We start from the raw sequence: 23198 nt of genomic DNA, 5'->3' as shown, positions 1-23198 counted from the left end.
GCTTGTTTAAAAGTAGAACTTTAGATGCATGCCCCAATTTTAGACAATTGTCTGAAGGGAAGATCTTGACTATTCTTTAACAAGCATTTCATTTGACCTGTTCTTAGGTAAGAGGGGAAGCCCCACAGCAGCACACTGTTGCCAAAGCTTATCATCCCAGTGCTGAAACAGAAAGTGAGTCAGGAGGCAGTTCTCACACAGTGGCTGTCAAAGCAGCAGTCTCAATAGAGACAGTCCCTGCATTTTTAACAGGTGTGGTTCTAGGTGCTAAAAGCTCTTACCACACAAGAAACTGTGGTACATTAGGATGTGACTGTGGGTTAAATTACTGCTTTCTACAAAGTGTACTGAAACCACAGTACCATCTATCTTTATTTAAATGTTTCATGGAAACCTTATCCTGATGGGTGAAAGCAGCCTGTAAACACTATTGTATTAGGATCTAACACTTAGAGAAAGAACAGTAATGTAAATACCTTGTACTATGCTCTGTTTCACTCTTAGATGCATATACTGAATGCTAAGTTCAATTCTTGGGTTTGGTGGAAAAAGTGCTAGGTGAAATAGAAAAACTCACAGCCATTACAGCAATTATTCTATACAAGTCTTTATGTACTTCCAGCTTCTATCAGGATACTCTTACATTCAGATAATTTCATTGCTTTCTGTGTACAGCAATCCTCTTTTCTGTTGTTCCACTTAGACAAATGCTGCTGAGGTAAGTGATACAGCAGAAGTGAATTTTCTCCCAGAAATCTCCTTTAAAAAAAATGACAATGTGATGTTTAGCCTCTTGCCTCCACCTCTCGCACAATTTGATTATGTAATTGTTTTTCCCCTGCTTTCTGTTGGATGAAACTACTGCTAAACTACCTGCAACTCTGGCTACAGAAACACATGGTGTTTGGTTTGGTTTTGCTTATGTCTCTATGGCAGTGGAACCTACATGAGGTATAGTTTAGCAACAACTGTGTCACAGTTCCTTTTTAGAAAGGACATCTTAATTATTTCTACAGGATAGTCATCTTATCTTGCTTACAATCTTTTTTACTATTTCCCTGCATTTCAAAATGAATCTGTGAAGGGAAAACTGCCTCATGTGGCCACACTTAAGGTGAATCCCATCTTCATGGTGGTTTTGGAGCAGGCCTTAGTCAGGTGCAGCAAAGAGCCCTAACAAGGGGATTGCGCGTTCCTGTAGGGTAATTTTCATACTCTTGGCATTAAAAATCCCTTCTTTTGCTGCAATTGCTGCCTGTGGAAGTACAGCTATAAAACTGAAGTAAACAAAAGCTGAACAACACTGGCTGTAGTGCTTTGGCTGCAGGAATTTCAAACGAAGAATTGTTCTGCTTTTGTTTATCAAAGTAAGAGTTTTGTTTCAGCCTACCTGCCAGGTAAAAATAGCTGTGTAATGGATTCACGTCGCATCAGTCTGAGAAGGACAGCAAAATGCATCCCAAGATGAAGAAGGATACCAGAGCCTTTATCATCCTCTCTGATTTCAAGAATCCATGGAAGTTAGGTGTCTGTACCTGCACTCACCAAGTAAATGAAATTTTCTTGGACTGCTGAGTTCACGGCACTGAATTGGATTGGCTTATCTGAGCCTGTGCTGTTTGCAATTTGGATTCTTCACCTGCAAGCCAAATGCAAGAAGTTTTGCTCTTAATTTAATGTGATGTCCTTTGGAAGACAGATGCAAAACACAAAAATAAAAAAAAATTGCTGAATCCGTTCACAGCTTGTGCTCTAAATGCAAGTCTTTGCAACAAAAAGAAAAGCCAGCCTCACAATTTACTTATCTGTTCAGATTCTCTCTCTAAAGTCTGTGAGCTAAGCTAAGGACTGAAATGTCTGTGAAGCCCTCTGTCTCAGCAATGATAGAGTTGAACGCATTACCTACTAAGGTGTGCTGGGCTCTCTTGGCACTGGGTGACTTTTCCACCTTTAGTTGGAAGCCCCACACAAGGGGATAATAGCATGATAAACACCAGGACACAGGTGGTAGACCAGACCAGATCTTCACTTGTCTTGATGCAAAGTCGGGGAAAGCATAACAGGGCATGTCATACCATGATGCCTTACTCTACTAGAACAGTAGTAATGACCTCTTTCCACTATGAATTTGAACAATCACTGTAATAAACTACAAATAAACCTGCAAAACAAATATACTCAGATAAAGATGACTTATTTGTGTCAACTATTAGACAAAGCAAATGCGATTCAAGCACCATCTGGCCCAAAATTTCACTTCTTGGACTCCATTTAAAATGCAAAAACTATCATTTACCGTTTTGTGGCCATACTACAGCCTGAGCATTTCACAATTAATTCTAGACGTCATCTGAATTCTCCAGAATGTTCAGTTTAGCTGAAAAAGGAAGAGATTGATTATAATTACATTGTTATTTCATCCCTGGCTCATGCTACTTCCTGCTTCCAGATGGCCCCTTTCTGTCTTTACTTGTATGCTGCCTGCTCTAACTCTGCCTGCTGTGTGCCAGCAGGGCTGTGCTGTCAGACTGTTCTGCTGCTGAGGCTCTTCTGAACCTTCTGGAACTGCACATGCATGCAGTGCTCAGTATTCTCCACCTTGCACTTGTGCTTATGTCTGCATGACAGTGGGACTCCCCCAGTTACAGTTACTGCATGTTGCACGCTAATTTCAGTTCCTCCAAAAAAGAGACTGTTTGGCATTGCATAAAGATTTTATTAGCTTGAATTTATGCATTATTCATGAATGATTTCATGGCATTTTGTTCAAAGGGAGGGGGCCCTAGTCGTCATGACTTCACCTCTGCAAACTCTTTCAATTAACTCCTATTTAAAAGCAGCTGAAATTGTCACTTATTGTACTTATTGACAATATCTCAGCCCCGATATAACATTTCTTCTCATGACAAGATGTGTTTTGTTCCTTTCTAGAAAGCAAGGAGCATTATATAGCATCAATACTTCTCATTTTAGATCTGCAGGACTGTAATAGCTTCAATGCGATTCTTATTCACAACTTAATAAAGGCTCAGAGAAAGGGGCCCTGTGACAAATACACTCAGTGGTGAGGAAAGGAAAATTGAATTTGATTTGTGAGACAAAGCTACAGTTGAATCAGTGCAGCTATTCGGGGTCTAGAATGATGGGAGGAGTGATCCTGATAACTAAACTGAGAGGGAACTAAGATTAAGGGAACACGATAGAGTCAATTTATGAGATGGCGAGCAAGGCTGTCAGGCTTATGATTGTGTTCAAATTTAAAGGGCTATAATGCTTACAGTGTCACTGAACACATTCCAAATGTGGTGCAGTGATCGCTCCTTGAAGGAGAGTTTTTATTTTCTATAAAACTTTGTAAATAAACCAAACTATACACAGCTTCTCCTCTACATTTTAATCACATGAAGTGTATTATTCTATAAGCAGCCACTGATGAACTGAACAGCATACTCCTTCACTTTACCCATTAGGTCTGCACATACTACACTTTCCAAATGCAATAAGCTCCTTATAAAACTATCCTCGTTTATGCAACTGAGTACCTCAGTGAGCCATGCACAGCAGGCAGGAGGGACACAGAAGTCAGCGCTTGACACAGTAACCATCTCATGCAGCACTGGAACTGTTCATCAGTCTGTAGAGTTTGAGAGCACCTTCTTCTCTTGTCAGGGAACAAGCATTAACTGAAGACTGTATGTTCCCTAAAAGTGGAGAGAACAGCAGTGCATATGGTAAGGAAGCGTGGACAAAATGAAATAATAATCGTACTTCACAGCTGTCAGGGGAAAACTTACCCAAGAATTTCCTGGCGTTTATCATTGTGCTGGAGCTGCAGGCCACAAACCTTAAATATTTTTAAGAACTTCGCTTTTTGGCTAGAACCAGTTGAAGCCTTTCGCCTGCGAAAGACCTCATACAGGTGTTCTGTGCTCGTATCTACCACAACCAGTCATATGAAAAGGTACACATACTGATTATTATGTATATACAGAGACATAACACACGCACTCCAAATAATACAGGTACATACAGTTTTCCTTTAAAGGTATTTTCTTATTACGTTGCACAATAAAATACAGGAGCTAAAACAGAATTGCATAATGCTTACTTACAGAAACCAAAATATATGGACACATCAAATACATTCTGAATAGTGTTCTGTAAAACAATCTCAAATGAACTGTACTGTAGAACTCTGTGGGCAGCCACTGTCCTCTTAGATCTCAAATCTGTGTTTCTAAACATAACTAAATAAAACTCAGTTTCTGAAGGATGCTGGACTCATTTCATGATTCAGAAAGCAGTGAATGTCCTACTTAGAGCTTGTTACTCACCCAAAATGTAGCAGAGCAAGACAGATTAAACAATCTCTGTAACCGGCAATGCAAAACCCTAACTGGTACGAAAGCTGAAGACAAGAGCAGGGTTTTCTTCAACGGTTTGTTCTTGACTTTTGGAAAGTCAAGGAGAAGAGAAAGGTAACAGGTTATATGAGAAGATCAAATATGAACTATACTGTACTGACTGTGCAGAAGGCATCAATATTAAACAAAGAAAAACCCTCCAAAAAACGTTTGAACTTTTTGCTCCTATGGCAAAATATTTTGGCAAGAGATCCAGTATGCAACTTGTGCTTCTAGAAAGACCCACACAAGTGGTGGGTTCATGCTCACTGCTTTCTCATGACAGCATGTCATTCTTTCTGCAGGAAGGTGTGGTGGGGCTCCTTTCCCTTTGTAACATGCCTCTCAGTGATGCTTTCCCCAGCCTCTTCATTTAAATTCTATTTCTCTATTGATCAGAGTAAAAAGACCTTGCCAAACCTAAGAGGCCTCCAATCTCCAAAACAAACACAACCATTTACCCCTTGGAAAAATGAGTATTAACTTGAAAGGTTTTAGTAAATACTTGTTTTATTTTGCCACAGTTAAGCAAATGCAGATGTGTGGAGGATCAGATCATAGCATTTTCATAGACACGAGTATAAACTTAGAGCAAGAGATACCTGTTGATTCATAAATCCTGATTTGAGGTCTGTCACTACCGTCAGGTTTCCCAAAAGGAGCTGAGGAAGAAAGAAACAACTCGTTGCTACCTCGGCATTGCCACGCCAGCAAGCTCCATCCGAGGGGAGTTCTCTCTTGTCCTAGAGTACACACTCCCAGCAGCTGACAAGCTGGCTTTCATTGGCTTGACACAGAGATGCACAAAGGCTGAAGTACACACGCCAGGAAGCAGCCATCCCAATGCCATGTAACTTTCTCCCAGTCCTTACGGCCTCTTTCATCTTATTTTCAAGCTTGGTTCTTTTCACCGGGTACTCCTTTATTACCACAGCCTCACTGGAACTGTCTCTTTCAGCACATAAGCACTGCTTGCTGCTTCTTGCCATGACCAGAACTGACAGTCCCTTGAAGGTACAAAGGAACGTGTGAAAGAACAGCAATGGAAAAAGGCAGGTTTTCAAAACTGAACGAGAAAGGAGAGGGAACCATCTCCCTCTGTGAGATCTGTGGCAGGATTTGTTCACTGTGTGTCAACAGTCCTAATTCAGTTGTTGCATTCTTCGAGCTGCTGAACTTGTCATCTTACAGTCCAGTTTTAACCATCAAGAAGCTATTACATCCGTCTCCATTTTCTTTTGTTCATCCACCTACTGATCCACTCCATAACTGAACAAATCTGATCCTCTTCCTGGCCTCACACCCACATGTTTTTAGTAATTGATGACTGCTAACTTTGGAGTGACTCACTGCCTGGTCAGCCTATTTGCTGTATATTTACCTAGTTCATCTCTTAAGGCACCATCAACACAAAAAAATATTTTGTAAAACTCCACCAGACCTGCTTTTAAAATAGTAGTGTATCCGACACTTGTTTCGGTTTTGTCCAGAAAGATTACAGACACAAAATGTTTACTTAACAAAAGTGTAAGAGCTGAAGGACCACATTCCCATAAATGCCTGTCTTACGAAGGCTCACAGTCCTCTGGCTCTTCTCCAACCACAGCACCTTCCTCATTTTCCTCGTGTTTAGTCTGAGACTTCTGCAAAAGTCTGGGCCCTGCCAAGCCAATAACTAAGGCTCCAATGGGAGCAGTGATTAAGATAGCCAAGAAAGCTACTGTTAGTACATCCATTCCATACTTTTCCAGTTGCTCATCCTGATGACTTCTTGCTGTATCCAGGGCAAGGGAACCTATTGCAGCCTGCAGGAGAGAAAGGATTGCTGAAATGGAGGAAGGAATCTTCCTCAGCGAAACAGGAAAAAAAAGGGACTAATCATCAGTCTATGCTTAACATAAATTAAAAATCTGTAATTCATTCAAGCTCCTTAGTTTCTAGGCAGTATACAAAACAGTAAGGGTTCTATCATATCTATATATGAACAATTTCCATTTGGCTATCTGAATTTCCTAGGCAAGTGAGTCAATGTGAGTGGCTCCCTCTGGTGAGGAGTGTGGCTTAGCTGACATGTTATCCATTTCCGGAGAACGTGTAATTAATGAAATAGGCCAGCACACTGCATATTGGAGCTGTTAAAATCCCATACCTTGAGAATGTGTCCTGACAGCAGTCAAAAGTCAGCAGCTTTGCAAAGATTAGTTCACAATTCTTGCAGTAATCTCTGCCTGTTCCTATTATTAACTTCTGCTTACAAACTACCATGCTTTTGAGGCAAAGTCCAGGTGATGTAACAATCACTGAGCAAGAATGCAACCAGCCTGAGGCTTCTCTAGCAATAAGCCTGTCAGGCCAGCCGTTATTAGAACAACCATGAAATAAAAACCCATTCTGAGCCTCAAGTGCAACTGTGTCGGTGAACACTTTATGTGGTATTAGAGAGAAACACTTTCAGACTTCAAGAGTTCTCAAAATCTGTATGTAAAAGACACAATAATCTGCAGAAACTGATAAATAGTTATTCTGTGATTAAGTATTTACATGTACATTCACCATTATTACTGGGAGTATGACCCAGGATGCAAGCTAAAAACCCTCCCATGGCAGGTCCCCCATGGCCTTTTCAAGCAGACTTAAGACAGGGCAGTTCAGAATATGAACTGTCCACATACCGCACTCTGCTGTTAACAGGGACCCAATCCTCTCCCTGTTTAAGGCTGTGCTAGTGAAGAAGAGCTTTGCTAAAGACTACAGATCTAGCCTGGAATGCAGATGATGTTGGGCTGTTTTACCTGCACAGTGGCTTTGGGAATCCACGCCAGTGAGACGAATACTTTCTCCTTGAAATTAAACCCAGCAAAACACACCATCAGGAACGTCGCAACGATTCGCACAACTAGGGCAATACCTAGTGTAGCTACACAGAGCCCTGAAACAAAGACAAGTGCTTCTCACTATTTTTGTGCATAGGTGCCTGAGGGAAAAAAGCCTTCTAAAGTCACAGCTTTACAGTGATTCCAGTATGTTGGTTTTCGACAGCCATACTGCTTTACTTAAGATTTCTTTCTGGAGATTCTTTGGAAGCTAGAAATAAAATTGGATAACTAGTGACAGATCTTACCAACAGTTTCAGGCCTGAGAGATGTAACAGATACTTCGGCTCCGATCAAACCAAAAAGAAAAGGTTGAAAGATATTCCAAGCAATGGCAACAATTTTTTCTACTTCCCTCTGCAATAGTAATAATAATAATAAAAAAAAAATCCATCAATTCACACACATACACAAAACAACCCAAACAGCAACAACCAAAGCAGACACATTTAATTAATCAAACGACAAAATGAAAACTTATCATAAATACATTCCAGAATTGTTTTTTAGATTCCTAGTTTATGGTGAACTTTGATCTAATACTAAAGCAATCTGTAGCCTAGAGAATGAAAATAAAGCACAATTGATTTTCACTGTTTAGGAAGATGCAATTTCAAAAGTTTTGCAATGAAACTGATTAGCTTTTGGGAATTGCACGCTCAGACTTGTTCCATTTGTACTTGAGCAGAGTCAGACCCTGAGAAGTTTTAGTAATGCCTACTTGCACCACACTCAGGTAGAAACCAATTTCCACATGAGCAGGAGCTAGATTGGGTAAGCCTGAAATCTCTTACTAATGAAAAACGCTGAATGTCTCTGTGTGATTACTGTATGACTGCAAAACCATCTTCTCTCTTTGTGCTTGAACTTTACACCTAGCGCTTTTCCTAAAGCAACCTGCTGCCAAAGTAAACAGGAATCTTCCACTCAGTTGAAGAGGTACATGTAGCATCTCTAACACCACTTTTTAAAAGAAGTGGTTCTGCAATAGCAGATGAACATGCAGGCTGCAGTGTGTGAGGATGCAGAGCCCAGGTGTGTACTGTCCCTCACATTCTCTCTGGACTGACCATTCAACATGGCAGCACCTCTGGCTCTTCTATCAATGGAACAGTGAGATAACTGCAATACAAAACCTTACATAACCTTAAAGAGAATGAGGTGGAAACACACAGACCTGTAAACTTTTTTATTTGCCTCACTTCTCCCTGCTAACTTACTCTGCTTTCTTTTTAAAAAAATAATAAAATTCTTTCCAGATGTTTACTTCTCATTTAACTACTTCAGCAACAGGTACAATGTCCCTTGTTCTCTGCTGATGCTATTTGTTCACTTCCACCAGAGACAGCACCGGTGGCCTTTGTGATGCTCAGCAGGAAAATGTTGGTAACACTGAGTATTCAGTAAGCAGATCTCTCTGGCTGCATCTGATAAAAAGAGCTAAGGTGTTTGAAATCATCATCAAGCAGCCTCTCCTACTGATCAAAAGAATTTAAACTAAGTAGGTAGTTATGGACTGCATACGCTTTTGTAAGGACTCCCCTTCAGAAGTGGCTTAAAAGCCTTCAACAGTGAGCTTTATGAGCTTTAAGGTTTTTAACTATTTCAAGCCTCAAGTTTCCCCTCTTTTAAAACTGGACAACAATGTAATATTTTAAATAGAAACCATGGTTTCTTATTTGTTATTTTAACAGATGGAGAGATCGTACCGAGGTCAGGTTCTAGATGGGAATAATAATATATCCAGTCCTCTTTCCTTTCTCCTCCCTTCTCTTACTGCATGCTGCAAGGCTACAGATATGAAAAGGAAAATCGCCCTCAAACATTAAGTGCAGATGGTATCAAGAAAAGGGGCAGTGAGACATTCCAAGATACAGAAAATCAGCAGGGCAAAAATAGCAAGAAACAGGCTTCATAGCTAAAAGAAAGTGGCTTAGAGACAGTCTTTTGTATGGTTTCTGAACAGCTTTGTATCACCACTTAGTGTGGGCACTCTGCTCTCTGGTTATGCAGACTTGCTACGAATTGGGGAAAGCAATAAAATGGTTAATTACTGCTTTCCATTTCACCCCCTAAAAATCACAGGGAACAAAAGCTCAGGATATTGAGGCCATGTTCAGAACTGTATTTGGACATCTATTATTAAAACTTACCTTTAAATGACTGTGTAAGGCTACAGAGACTGTCACAGAGCTGGGACTAAGCTTCAGATTCCTCATCAAGTGCCATGACAACTAACCTTCCTTTACAGGGCTTAAAAGGTATTGCACTGATGTTTGAGAGAAGCTCGTGAGCATTTTACTGTCAGTATAACGTTACCTCATCCACATACATGGTAACTTTCTGTTACACTAAAGATTAGGAACAGTTCTACATTTATTTTCATAATCTGTACTTCCCATGAATCTACATAAATGGGCCACTGCCACTCCTGATGGAAATCCAAACTTCTGCTAAGCTGTGCATTCAAAGGAGTTCTGGTATGTTGTGCATAAACATTCACCTTTTCCTCGGACCATCCCATGCCAGCAATAAAAGCTAAGACTAATGTGCAGAGCCCTCCTGATCCAGGGAAGCCAAAATAGACACTGCCAAAAACAGCAAACATGGACAGTCCAAGCACAAAATACGATCTCATCCATGACAGAGATGCCTGCAAGCAAGCAAAGAAAGAAACAAAAAAAAAAGTAAATTCATGTCTGGAAATGGCGAATGTTTACATCTACTAATTTGAAGCTAACAGAGGGCACCATTGTGGAGGAATCAAAACTTTTGTTTGAGACTTGAACTATGCAGTTGAGTTAAGGAGTTCTTTGGGACACTAATTCCTAGCAAACTATAGTTCTGAAATGTCAATATTTCTTTTCCTCTGCCCATCCAAAACCTTACTGCCAAAACACTTTTTGCATAACAAGGAATATGATGCTCTATTCTAACCTTCCTGCTTCTAGGCTATGATAACAGCACCTCTACCATGAAGAGCCGGAGCTTATCCAAGGAGGGGTTAGATCATTGCCACTAAGTGTTTTTAAGGACAAAGGCAGTTTCACAGCAGTTATATCTCTGTGTTTCCCATGTCTAGTTATCAGTTGATTTCTGTGCCGCATTTCCATGTTATTTAATAAGAAAATTTGGTGCCACTGATGGCAATAGCTGTTGTTCAAACTGATTTCAGTATCCAGACTATATGCTTTCTTCTACAATTTTGTTTGTGTAGTTACCCTTGATAGTAAATTCATCTACCACTTTATATAAGCTTAATTATTAATGAAAGCACCATTCTAATTAGTGTTGATAATATCCCAAGCGTGTGATCTGCACATTTCTAAGATGTTTCCAGTAGGCTAAAGATTAAAAATGAGTGGAGGTAAATATGTTGCACATCAATTCAATCATTATTCTACTCATACTACTCAATAGGCATCAGATCCTTTTCCCTTTCCACGTGAGCATTTCCAACACCTCTACCACTTGTGGGTACAGGATTGTGAACTGGGTTCCAGGCTCTCCATCAGGAAGGACTGTGACATCATACACTGCTATTGTTGCAGTACACAAACAGCCATCCTTAAAACACTTCCTTGCTTTGTAGGCTTTGCAATTTAGAAGCTGTTAGAGCTGTACACTGCTTTCTCACAAAAGGTGTCATATGAAGTTTGAAAATGAATAATATAAAAATGGCATTTATAAACAAAGAATATCTTACATAGCGCAATTTTAAACAAAAACTTTTTTTTTTTAACCTGATCATGGCTTGGGAAATACCGAACGAACACTCCCAGAATCCCACCAGCTGCTATGCCAACAGCAACCTCCAGCACTCCTTGGAGCACATTGTACAGAGTGGAACCTATTTGGCAAAAGAGAAGTGTGTTAGAATCATAGAATCATAGAATCACCAAGGTTGGAAAAGACCTAAAAGATCACCCAGTCCAACCGTTCACCTATTCCCAATAGCTCCTACTAAACCATGTCCTTCAACACAACATCCAGCCTTTCCTTGAACACCCCCAGGCTCGGTGACTCCACCGCCTCCCTGGGCAGTCCATTCCAGTGCCTGACCACCCTTTCTGAAAAGTAATACTTCCTCATGTCCAGCCTGAATCTCCCCTGCCGTAGCTTGAAGCCATTCCCTCTGGTCCTATCACTAATGGCACGAGAGAAGAGGCCGACCCCCAGCTCACTACAACCTCCCTTCAGGAAGTTATAGAGAGCAATGAGGTCTCCCCTGAGCCTCCTCTTCTCCAGGCTGAACATTCCCAGCTCCTTCAGCCTCTCCTCATATGGCCTGTGTTCCAGACCCCTCACCAGCTTTGTTGCCCTCCTTTGAACACGTTCCAGGGCCTCAATATCTTTCTTGCAGTGAGGGGCCCTAGTTACCCTAAAGTTAAGTTAGTTAAAGTTACCCCTAGTTACCCCAGTTACCCTAAAGCAGAACCTTCACTCACAAACCACGCTGTATATCTATGGGAATGATTTCAGTATGGTCTCTGCTCTAAATTAGAGAGCGGAAGGAACGGCCTCAGGAGAGAACCCATGAGCCTGCAAGAACTGGAAAGTGCAACTTTTGTGCAACTCTTTGCTTATGCCAAGAAAGTGTGCCAAGGAAGTCAGAGAAAAAAAAAGCACTGCTAGAGCACTGTCAAACCCAGGGATACTTGAGACCATTTATACTGGGCACAAGGGAGCTGGACATGGCAGTTATGGAAAAAAAACAAAACTGTTTTCTGAAAGCTGTGATCCACACCTCAGAGTAAATGAAGTTACACCAACACTTTTGATCATGGGTAACTTCTCTGTCCATACTGAACTCCATATCTAAACCTCATGAGGAGCTGTCATTAAGATACAAACCAGTCAATCATAACAAAGCACACATTCCTCAAAATATCACAGTTTGATCTGGTTGTCACCATCTACAGATTAACTCGCATACCAGAAGAGAAAGCCATCCCAAGGCAAGTGTTGAAGCCTGTAATAGCCAGAATGTCATCAATGCTTCCAGCTGCCATTAGCAAAGTTGGGACACCTTTCTCCACTCCATATCCCCCAGCTTGTAAGATCAGCATTGAGGGAACTACAACAGCAGGAGAGACTGCACCTAGAACAAAACTGAAAACACAGGGTTTCAGCCTCTCCTAAATAGCAAGCACTAAACTGAAAAGCTTCAAAACATTATGATCTCCCTTCTAAATTTTAAGTACACAGACCTGCACATAAAATATCCTTACCTCTCCTTCCTAATTACAAGCATGGATATTTCCCTGCAGATCCACAATCACCTCTTACTTCCTGTTCACCAAAATAATATTAAAAATCAAAGGCTCCACAGGCTAAGAATTGACTCTACACTGCAGGCCAGTTCTCTCTGATACATGCCTTGACTACCCACTTTAGGAACCTGGTCTAGATGCTCATGACTTGTGAGTTCCTACTCAAAATTCAGTGTGTGGCAGGAGAGAAGTTCATTTATCTCCTTCTAGTATACAGTCTGGAACTGAGTCCACCAGTTTAGATAGAACCTAGATGGAAAAAGTTTCCTCTTCAAGGATATTACCCCACAGTGTAACATACCATGTCCTTATTTTCAACTTGTGGTAGGAAGACTGTTCTGTATAAATTTCTCAAAGTGGAAATTCTGCATTCCAGCACAAACTTGTGGTATCATTTTCTGTCCCTAAAAGCCCTCTGCCTTGTGGCTAAAGATCCAGGGATTGCACCATCTTTCTTCCTTCTATAAGTGCCCAGATCACAGTCAGAGAAGAGCAAAGACGCAAGTACTTCTCTACATCTGTAAATGTGACCTTTAAATTAGCTACAGAGCCAGACATGAATGGTAAGCAAACAGCCACAGGGGCTAAGAACAGCTTGAGGTGCCTGCTTGGCAGGGAACTAACTGCATGTGGATCATCTAGCTGTAACAAAAAAGTCATATAGGACAAAAGATGGTACGTTACCCTAATATAAATCCCCACTGCCACGGCAAATGCATGAGTAAATAGGCAAAAACAGCAGCTGTGCATGTTTCCGAAAGGCATGGTCCAAAAGAAAGCCGTAAGCAGACTGCTTTGAGCTTCCTAAGAGCCTACAACATAAAAGCAAATTCAGCCATTAGTACCAGTACCTCTGGCTTCATAGAGAGCAATAACTTTTATGACCTGACACCATTTATTAAAATAATTCCCTCTAAGTTGAAGTATAGGATATGACAGTTTTACATGGCTTATGCCAGAGATAGGCTCAAGCAGAAGTGGATTTGGATATAAAATTGCATGTGAGGCAGTGAAACCCAACAAATCTGTGTTAAATGAGGTTCCCACACTTTGGCTTCTTGTGCAGAGCAAACAGTTCTGGAGTGGCTGAGGTAACTACAGTTCATTTGAAGAGTGCACTCTCACCGCAGCCATCTCACCCACAGTTGCTTGACGTAATTTTCACTGTCCACAGAAGTTTTTGCTATCATCCCACAAGTTGCATAAGCAACCCAGAAATAATTCCAAAGTCTCAACAAATCAGAACATTTTTACGTAGAGCTACATAAAGTTGGAGAAAGAAGCCATGCACTACTTTGAGCTGTTTCTCACTTGATATCCAGAGTAGATTAAATTCTACCTGCCTCTGCAACTTCTACCCAAAAACTTCACTGAAAGAGAGTATTTGCTTGTAAAAGTAGCTTTTATTAGTTTATCCCGAACATGATTCTGCCAGGAGAAGTCCCTAATTTTGATATGGATAAAAACAACAAGTTGCAGTTTATCCCAGCATAATTAGGGCTGAGAATCACTAGAGCAACTGGCATCTGACTTCACAGCTTCAGCTACACAAGGAACAGTTGTAAGCACATCAAAGCATTGCTACATATGGAGTCCAAACGACAGCTTCGATTGCCACATGGGAGACAAATGAGACAGAGATGAAGTTCCTCTGGCCAAAAAAGATGTGGAGTAGAAAAAAAAACATTGTCACCAAACTGGGCACAACTCACAGGCTGTGCTAATACAAGTGTCAGTACAAGTGTCAATACCTTCATAAAAAGGACAAATAGTATACTTAGGAAAATCATTTGTTCAAGAGTGACAAAACCTATTTATCTAAAAATCTGAAAACTGGAAACACTGTAATTTTCATCTTGGGTAAGAAAATCAGATTTATTGACCTGAGCTAGCTATCCCTACACTAAATTTTATATAAGCTTTAAACAGTCATTTAGACAGGGGTAAGTATGGTACAGCTTTATCTCAGACAGCTGATTTTGATCAAGCAAACATCACAATAATTAATTGAGGGAATATGAAGTTTACAGTGCGTTGAAGAAAACTATTCTGTTCACAGAAGCGTTATGGGCTTCACAGTGACGTGAAACACTGCTTCTGTAGTACAGGCAGAATCATCTTCAGGATTAACACATTTGCATAAAACGTACAATGATTATAGAAAGAGAAAATAAAATAGCAAAAAAGACAAAGAAGATTTTTGTTTGTCTGATTTGTGCCAGCACAAACAGCATGCTCCTTCTGGGATGTGGATTCCCTTCCTTACTTGTTTTAGTTTGTCACAGTAAACTGACAGGGACATTGCTAGGCAGTATAAACTCTTCCTGACAGACTGTGATAGAATGCATGTCCCCATATGCCCTGCTCACAAAATTCAGGAAATTTCTTTAGGATATGGAGGATACATAGTCATAAGATCAGTTTTCTTCAGGTACTTTTTTGACTGCTCACCAACACTACAGATCTACCTGACAACGTTGATTAACATGTGACTACACAGCAGGAATTGTGCTTTTTGTAATGCTCTGATTTTCAAGTCTTCTAAGACCAAACAGTCCAATATTTTTAACAGAATCAGTGTCATACTTTGCCTTACAGAGTAGCTGGTGCCATACCTTTGGATCTAGACCAAGTCCTGCTCGGGTCAGGATAATTGAAAGAGCAATATTCCTCAGTGCGGCAGACCAGCGCAGATTTATCTGGACAATGTCACTAACAAACGGGGTATTTCGGATGAGAAAACCAGCAAGAAGCATCCCTTAAATGAAAGCAAACAAACCACAGTCAAATGATCTATTTGACTGCAGTAGAAGTTTATCTTGAATTTTAAAAACTTGACACAATAGGATGTATTTCTAAGAGACAACAAAACAACTCCTGCTCTGTTATCATTAGCCTTGTTTTAAAGATGGGAATGTGAGAAGATTAAGATGTTTAAAGCAATGGAAGTGGTCTAGAACATACCAGGTCACCAATGAGCAAATCTGTGAGATGCTGAAACACAACTCAAACAAGAAATGACAGAATTCTACTTTGTTCACCAGCTGCAGGTCATGCTTACCATGAACAAAACCACCTCCGGACCTTTAAAGATATATTTTTTGTTAACTTTTTTTTTTTTTTTTTTAAATATGAAAAGAGGAGGGTAATCTAATATTAAGTATTCCTCTCATAAGTTGGAAATGGTTTTTAAAAAATCCTGTCAGAAATGCAGGTATCACACGAACCATAATGCTGAGGTCACTGGAACATCTAATCTAAATCATCTAGTCATGGTCTAATTTGGAGATCTTAAAATGCTCAGGCAATTCAACTTTTAAGCAAAGGAGAAAGCAGGGGAAATAACAGGAACTTGCACTTATCCTCTATTTGAGCTAATTGCAAGATCCAACCTTTTGCAAATATTAACAAGGCAGATTAATCAGGGATTTCTTCAAAGCTATCAGAACTAGAGATACAGAAAAGTACGGACATGGTAACTATAGTTCTGTAAAGACTCGTTGTAGGTCCCCACGATTCAAAGATACATTTTTTTGTGGTATAATTTCATATTAACCATGTTAATAAACCAGAAACCAAAAGATGAAAAGTAAACTCTGTGCTCAGGTTGGGCACAGCTTGGTGTGTTTGCCTGTAAGCCTTGGCTGCAGAGCTGGTTCATCCTGTAACACACTGCTCTGCCCACCCCTTCCCGGAAAAAAAAAAATTAAAAAAAGAAGAAAAAAAGTGGCATAATTAGTCTGCAGTCCCTTGTGACATTTGTGTCAATGATCATGTGGCTCTTTGCACTTTTTTTGTGCGTGTGAGACATCCATTGACTGGATCTACCCCGATCTAGAAGATTGCTTATCAGAGAAAAAATACACCACCTTAAAAGATACCCTCATCATTCTGCTCCATGTTGCCAGCAGAACCTCCAAAGTGTATCTAAAATATAACACGTGACCATTTCTGTAGCCACATCCTTCCCCCTTACTCACATAGAGGCTCACTATAAGGTGCACAGAGCTGAACGAGCCACAGTGCACCTAGCAGAAATGAATTAAAGAGTTCCTACACAAGAGTACGAGACTTACACTCTTAGTGTAAAGATCAGTCAAAGACACAGCGTATTTCTTCTTCTGTCTCTAGGTTGCTCAGTTTTCCTCAAAGACCACGGATCTGAACAATTAACTCAAACCTAAGCAACTCACCACACATATACCATCATGCTTAAGTTTCACTCAGGCAAGCAGCTTCACGCGCAACTCAATTTTTAGATACGGATTAAATTGAAGAAAGCAGAACCCAAATGGTCAGATTTTGGAACTTGGTGATCCTTGAGGTCCCTTCCAACTCAAGCCATTCTGTGATTCTATACGACTCTGATTTTTTTTAAGGTGTTTACTTATTAAGGGCCCTGCTTTTGTAAAGCCTGTGTTACTGTGGGCAGCCATGCTATATGCAAAACTTCCCTCCCTCTTGTTTGAATCTGTTCTCACCTGTGGAACACAGCAGTACATGAATACACACACTGCCCAAACAGTGCTGCAAACAAAGCCATCCAGCCCTTCTCCTGTCAGAGGGCCCACTGTGAGAGACTACAGTAACAGTTAATAATAATAATAATAGCAAGTTATTTATCACTTCAAGGCAGAGCAGGCTGCAAATGCCTCCTGTAGTGCCTTGAAGTTTTCTCTGTATCAACAGCTCGACTCATGTATAGGCTCAGCATAACAAAGGGACCACCTTTTTCAGCTACTTTGGCATCAAAGTACTTCATAATATCATACTAATGATAGTCAAAAAGAACTAAGGGGAGGAGGAGCCTTAGGAACATATAGGTAGTTTCACCTGAGCTAGCCTGGGGGAGTTTTCTAACTTCTCCACAAGGACCACAAACAAGTCACATGAAAAAGTGGCAAATTTGGGCATTATAAATTTGCATGTTCCTAATCCAACCATGCCCAATCTGCAGGTGTCCCCCGACTGTTAAAACACCACAACCACACAGGAAGAAAAGAAGAAAGGGCATCTTACCCAGAAGAGCAGGGAGGGGTGGCAGTGTTCCTATTTTAATGAGTCCAAAAATTTTACCTCCAATGACAGCAAAAAAATAAAGACACAAAATTCCAAACAGGTTTCCACCTGGGAGACATTCGGGCCCAGTGATGGACCAAACCACAGCCCAAACCAAGACCACAGCGGCAACTGGAACAGGACAAGAAATATTAATATCTAATCATTTCCAACAAATAGAGAACCAATTTCAATATTAGGTCACATTTCTTTTTCTGCTAAGGTACCATTAACTCGCAGAAATAAAAGTTCTGTACCTTAAAAATCATTATATTTTCGTATTATTAATTTTAATATATTAATATATTTAATATTATTTTTATATATTTATATTATTTTATATTAATATATTTATATTTATATATTAATATATAGTATATATTTAATATATTTTTAATATAATTATAATATTAATCGTAACACTGTTTAATATTTGACACTCCTTAAGCCTATTTCTGATTTCATAGACGCTGAGACACTTTAGAAAATAGTAACAGGAAAGTCATTAGGGACCAAAAAAGACTGAGTAAACCAAAGGCCACTGTGGAAAGCATTTAACAGGTCCCAGACTTTTAGCATAGATTTTCACCAGCACTCATCTTGCATTTGTGCTATCTTCCTTCAGCTAAGTAAAAATTGCAGCAGGAACCTGCTGTGCCTGATACGTCTTTGAGCTAATGACTGCAGTTCTGTTTTCATTAATATCTCATTTTTTGGCTAGATATGTTTGTGCATCCCCGGGAGACAAAAATCTGAAGGTGATGTCTCTGGGCAGCCTAAGGTAGTATAAATTAACACAGAAAACAAAGAGGGAAAGCTCCTGAAAAGTATTACAAAAAATATCTGAAAATATTATAAAATATGTGAAAATAGTATACTCTTTCCAGTTTCCCAAATCTGTTCCTACACTAACACAACAAGAACAGGCATGAATAGACATAAAGGCAGAAGAGCAAAGCAGAAGAAAAAACTTGCTGAATAAATTGCCCTTCTTGTAATCACATGAAAATAGAATAGAATATAGAATGATTTTCTATATCTTTAGCTACAGACTGTTAGTTTTCCAAACATAATGTCTAAGAATCACAAGCGAGAGAGAATAAAGGCTGTGGAAGCAAAGCCACAAAAAATATCTTATGTTTGGAAAAGCCTGAAATAGTTGGTTAGCTGGGCATTCTGTTCTGGGAGCTTAGAGTGCAGGGCAAATCTTAAATAGAATGAGTCAATTTGCCTTGGAGTTATGAATCTTGGCTTTGCAAGCCTAGGATAATAAGTACAGAAGAAGGTATTACTGCAAAGTCTCATTTTTGGTGCCTTAATTCAATGGAAAGCCATCTAGTTTGTGGAAAATGCACTCTCTTCATAAACCATCTCAGTATACTCACACCAAAACTATGAGAATTAGGAAGCCTTCCTTCTACTCAGTTTAACTAAACATTTTGCATTGTCTTTTTCTTACTTACCATTTGTTACTATTCGAGACAGTAAACCCTGAGGAGGACAAGCAAATATTTGCCTCCATGTTCCTGCAGGTGCTGAAGACCCTGATATCGGTTCTGGAGGCTGCTGAGCTGAGTGATTCAATAGAGCAGTTTCTTCTGTTTGTATATTCCCATCAGCACCTTTGGCATCTGCTGTTGACCCTTCCTAAATGAAAACAATGAAATTATCTCAGAAGTGGCTCAGTATGTATTTGCAGTGACATACAACATACCTGCAATCGGTCGCAATACGCTGGATGCATCCTGTCTACTGATGGACAACATTAACTAAACAACTGCTGACTACAAGAAAGATTAGAGCTTTGTATTGGATTTGGCATTTTCCACTACGAGTCTGTTTTCATATGGCAGAAAGTTGTGCATATGAAAGACTGCAGGTCATTCATTTATTTACTGCTTTTAAATCCATTTCTGTGAAAGCTCCTGAGCCTATGTGCAGAGCACTTGTTCAGCAACAACAGCAGGGTATTTGATGAAAAAACATCATTAATGAACTGTGCCCAGTTCGTCTTGTGTGTGAGCCAAACATTCATCAACGTTTTTCACAGTTCGATACGTTTCTGCTTCTGCAGTGGATTCCACAATGAAGTAACACTCAGCATCATCCGAGCGAGGCACTATCTTTAATATAACTTGTAATTAACTTCTACTACAAAGCCTTGAACCAAAACAATCAAACCCACTTGTGATTATACAAAAATGAAAGAAACAGTGCAGATGGCAGTGCAAACATTACTCACACGATCCATAGTAGCAAGGCTCAAGCTGGTAAGTAGAGGCAGAAAAGAAGAAATGTTACCCCGGCAGATTCTTCCTTGAATAATGGTTTCTTGAGGCACAGAGTTTTTTAAAGCTGCTCTTTTATATTGATTCATCTACATACCCGAATTCATAACCAATATCCTTTTTGACCATTTTTGGATATGCATCTCCCTTCATTTAAGGGTCCTTATTTTTAAGAAATTAATCATCTTTCTTCCTCTAAAATTATTCATCTTTGTGCCAGCCCATTGTCATAGCGTGGACATGGAACTCTCGCCCATGCTGCGGTTTGGCCTTCATCCAGTAGCAGTTCCACATTTCCCATTATTTTTCTCTCTTTTATATATATATATATACGTATATATATATATCCCTTACTCATAGTCACAGTTGGAACATCAAATCTTGTGAGCTTTCAAGCACGGGATTACTTGGTTTCCTATCCTGTGATCACCAGCTTCCCATATATATCTGGATACACCACAAAGTACTTGTCTTGTGTCAGTATCATGCACTTATCTAACTTAACGCAGTTTTCAAAACAGAATGTTTATTATGACAAATTCTCACAGAGGAAATTTCTCTCCACATTCTGTTCAGCATTTTGATGGATTCAGCAAGGAAAGAGAAAGATTCTTCTAAATAAAGCTGCAATTTGAAATGCTAATTAATTACCTCACTTTTCTCATGCATGGGAATCATGCCATTTCTCTCACATACTGATGGTTCAGAATCTTCATTCACCGTATCTTCCTTCACCATTGTGGCAAAGCTAATGAATGCAATAGAGGTAGAAAACTTAAAGAAACAGGTAATAGCATTTTCCAGAGGCAACGCTTTCCTGTAATACTATTATTAATATTAATGTGAAAAAGCCCTCAAAGCCCTGTTTGGAATTTAACATCCTTTGCATGCCTGCATATGCTATATATAAGACAAAACACAGAAGCTAATAAAAAAATAGTATTGTTTGCAAAGTCAAGCACTAAAAAAAATTAAGTTTTAGAATCACTGTGTTTTGCGCAAACACATTATGCACTCTGTGAGAGTATGGCTGTAATATACACCTATATATTTATGTCTTCTATAAGAACAAGAGAAAAATCACTTACTGCCAATATCTCTTGCCAGGACCACAAGCTCTGAAAGTGTCACAAAACGTGTGCACGTGGTAAGGAAAGTGACCATTTCATATAGATAGTAAGCGTAGTTTGTATAGCATACCCACAAGGGACACTTTCTTCCCAGCTAAAAATCTGATCAGATCCTGCTTGATTTTTAGTGAAATTTTCAAGGAGATGGTCCTGTTAGGCATCACCATTCAAATACACTGATTGAGTATCTCAGAAACAGAAAATGTTTGCTTGACTAGAGATCTAAGATACACCCAACTTATTCTTGGGCAAGACTAAGAAAAAATAGCTCTTTGTTATTGCTCATAAGCCACAGAGATCATTCTTAAGAGTGGAAAATTCTTGATTTGAATGCAGATAATCATCATTGTATTTGCTCTAACTAGTCAATTTCTGCTGATACGTCGATGTACTAAATGTTTTGCGTGCATGTGTGTGAAAATTTACTACAATTCCACAAGTCTGTGTCAATAAGAGTTACACTCACAAGACTTGGTCGCATTATTTGTCACAGTAACTCCACACCAGTGGTAACAGTACTTTTCTTGAAGTCCGTTTCTCAGGCCCCATAAGCCACTCAAGTTGTGCCAAAACATTTGAGCCAAAAAATTCCCTCCTTGCTGAATTGCTGGAAGCAAGTCAGAGACCTGATTCTCACCATTATCAAGCCTTCAGTTCATAATATCTTTGAGATCTGCAAAAGATTGATGCCTTGAACATAGGCAGGGGCTGTTTTAACACTTGGTTAATTTTGTTTGAGCTGTTCTGGTATGAAACTGGCTTGACACAGCTAAGACATATAGAAAGAATACAGAAAGACAGTATCAATGTGTTCTAGTGTAATGGTTTTGCTATCTCTCCCCATGGCATCCGTACGTCACTCTAATTTTGAAAGATGTGCGTGTGCTGGATGGGTAAGGGATAATATAGATTGTTCTCATACATGTTTGCATGGGAGATGATCCTAGTTCTCAGGGTCAGACACCTGTAGACGTGAAATACATTGATACGCACAAGGAAGAGGAGCCCACCTCCCAACAACTTCAGGGCCAGCACGCACTGTTTAAGTAGAGTAAAGGAAAGAAAAGACTGCAAAAGGAAATCTGCTTAGCAGGGATTTTTCCAAGGTAGAAATCAATGTCTCAGACAGCGTGAGCTTGCCCTTGTTTGTTGTGTGACAGACCTTCAGCCTTGGTTTTTGTTTTATAAATTTCCTCTGGACAGATTTCTTTGCAAATAAAATCAGATGGACTGAAGAAAGGCGGAACAGAATTCATACTCCACTGTTAAGGCCCACACTGTGGAAACTGGAAACCAGCCAGCAACATGCTTGTTTCACTACAGCCGTCTGAAATATACCTCCCTTGGCATGAAAGAAGAAAAGCTTTTTTATTACAGCTGTTGTTAGACCTTCTTATTTTATTTGTTTTGAATAGGAAGGAATTCGAAAGAGAGGGAAAGCGAAGCTCCAAAGATGACTGATGGGAAGCATGTGCTTGCCGATATTTTTAGCTCTATTGCCCTGGTGACCGTTAGCGCTATTCTGTGCATGCACACGAAGTGCAGCAGGCTCTGCCAAGAGCCACTAACGGCCAGCATTAAAGCAAAGCGTCAGCCCCAACCACCCGTCACCCAGAAGGCGAAAGCGCACCCTGATGCAACGTCCTTCCCCGCCTCCCCAGCCCGCTTCCTCCCTGCGCGGCTCCCACCTCTCCTCCTGCGGCCTGGGCTTACCTGTGGAGCGGCGGGAATCAGAGCGATCTCACGTTCCCGCGCAGCCTCTCCAACACGCCGAGATGGCGATGCGCTCGACCACGCCCGGCAGCAGGAGCAGCCCGCTGCCAGCTCTGGCTCCTCCTCCTCCCCTAGCTAGTGCAGCACGATGCCTCCGCTATCCACAGCTGCACCAGGCAGGCTGCAAAATCGTCCAGCTGCAGGCAGGAGGGACCCGAAAGGCTTGCCGGGTGCCGTCTTCTCCTCTCGTGCCGCGCGCACCAGGCGGCAGCTTTGTTTGAGCCGCGGAGCAGCCCCGAGCCCGCAGAGCCCGCAGCGCGGGAGAACAAGGGGAGGAATTGCATGGGGGAGGGCAAGAGAACCAAAGTGTTGGCACGTCTGTGGTGCTACCGTGAAAACATTCGTTTCGTAAAGATGCATCAAATACATCCGTCTCATCTGTGGGTGCACCTGGGGAAAG

General features: G+C 40.4%; 1 protein-coding gene across 7 annotated transcripts; it reads right to left on the bottom strand.

The window, feature by feature from the left end:
• Positions 1-591: 591 nt before the first annotated feature.
• LOC122157320 (sodium/hydrogen exchanger 9B2-like) lies at positions 592-23185 on the bottom strand. 7 transcript variants are annotated; one of them, XR_006167849.1, is made up of 15 exons: positions 22739-23185; positions 20547-20643; positions 19071-19254; positions 17569-17739; positions 15165-15307; positions 13234-13361; positions 12213-12388; positions 11020-11126; positions 9780-9929; positions 7525-7633; positions 7196-7332; positions 3543-5410; positions 2297-2377; positions 1391-1639; positions 592-759 (listed from the first exon to the last, which is right to left on the bottom strand). XR_006167849.1 is itself a non-coding variant. In XM_042812906.1 (13 exons), the coding sequence occupies exons 2-13, from the start codon at positions 20631-20633 to the stop codon at positions 5329-5331; spliced, it is 1536 nt and encodes a 511-aa protein (XP_042668840.1). In that variant the 5' UTR covers positions 20634-20643; positions 22739-23185; the 3' UTR covers positions 5231-5328. The 7 variants fall into 7 exon arrangements, 3 of the variants coding, with proteins under 3 accessions (XP_042668838.1, XP_042668840.1, XP_042668839.1); XR_006167851.1 differs by having other exon boundaries at positions 592-1639; positions 3543-3701; positions 5006-5410; XR_006167847.1 differs by having other exon boundaries at positions 592-1639.
• Positions 23186-23198: the final 13 nt, after the last annotated feature.

The sequence above is a fragment of the Centrocercus urophasianus genome, unplaced genomic scaffold, assembly GCF_019232065.1.
Source record: "Centrocercus urophasianus isolate 14NV4802_14NV808 unplaced genomic scaffold, USGS_Curo_1.0 seq_13, whole genome shotgun sequence".
NCBI classification, from domain to species: Eukaryota; Metazoa; Chordata; class Aves; order Galliformes; family Phasianidae; genus Centrocercus; species Centrocercus urophasianus.
The sequence above is the reverse complement of the archived record's forward strand: the minus strand, read 5'-3'. Positions and strand labels throughout refer to the sequence as shown.

Excerpts from the sequence above, each read along its gene's own strand:
- LOC122157320 (XM_042812904.1), bottom strand. The coding sequence starts at position 20,633 with ATGGTGAAGGAAGATACGGTGAATGAAGATTCTGAACCATCAGTATGT. Across the intron at positions 7,634-9,779 it reads TGGGATGGTCCGAGGAAAAG|AGGGAAGTAGAAAAAATTGT; the intron begins GTGAATGTTTAT and ends TTACTATTGCAG. Across the intron at positions 7,333-7,524 it reads TCTCAGGCCTGAAACTGTTG|GGCTCTGTGTAGCTACACTA; the intron begins GTAAGATCTGTC and ends TCTTTGTTTCAG.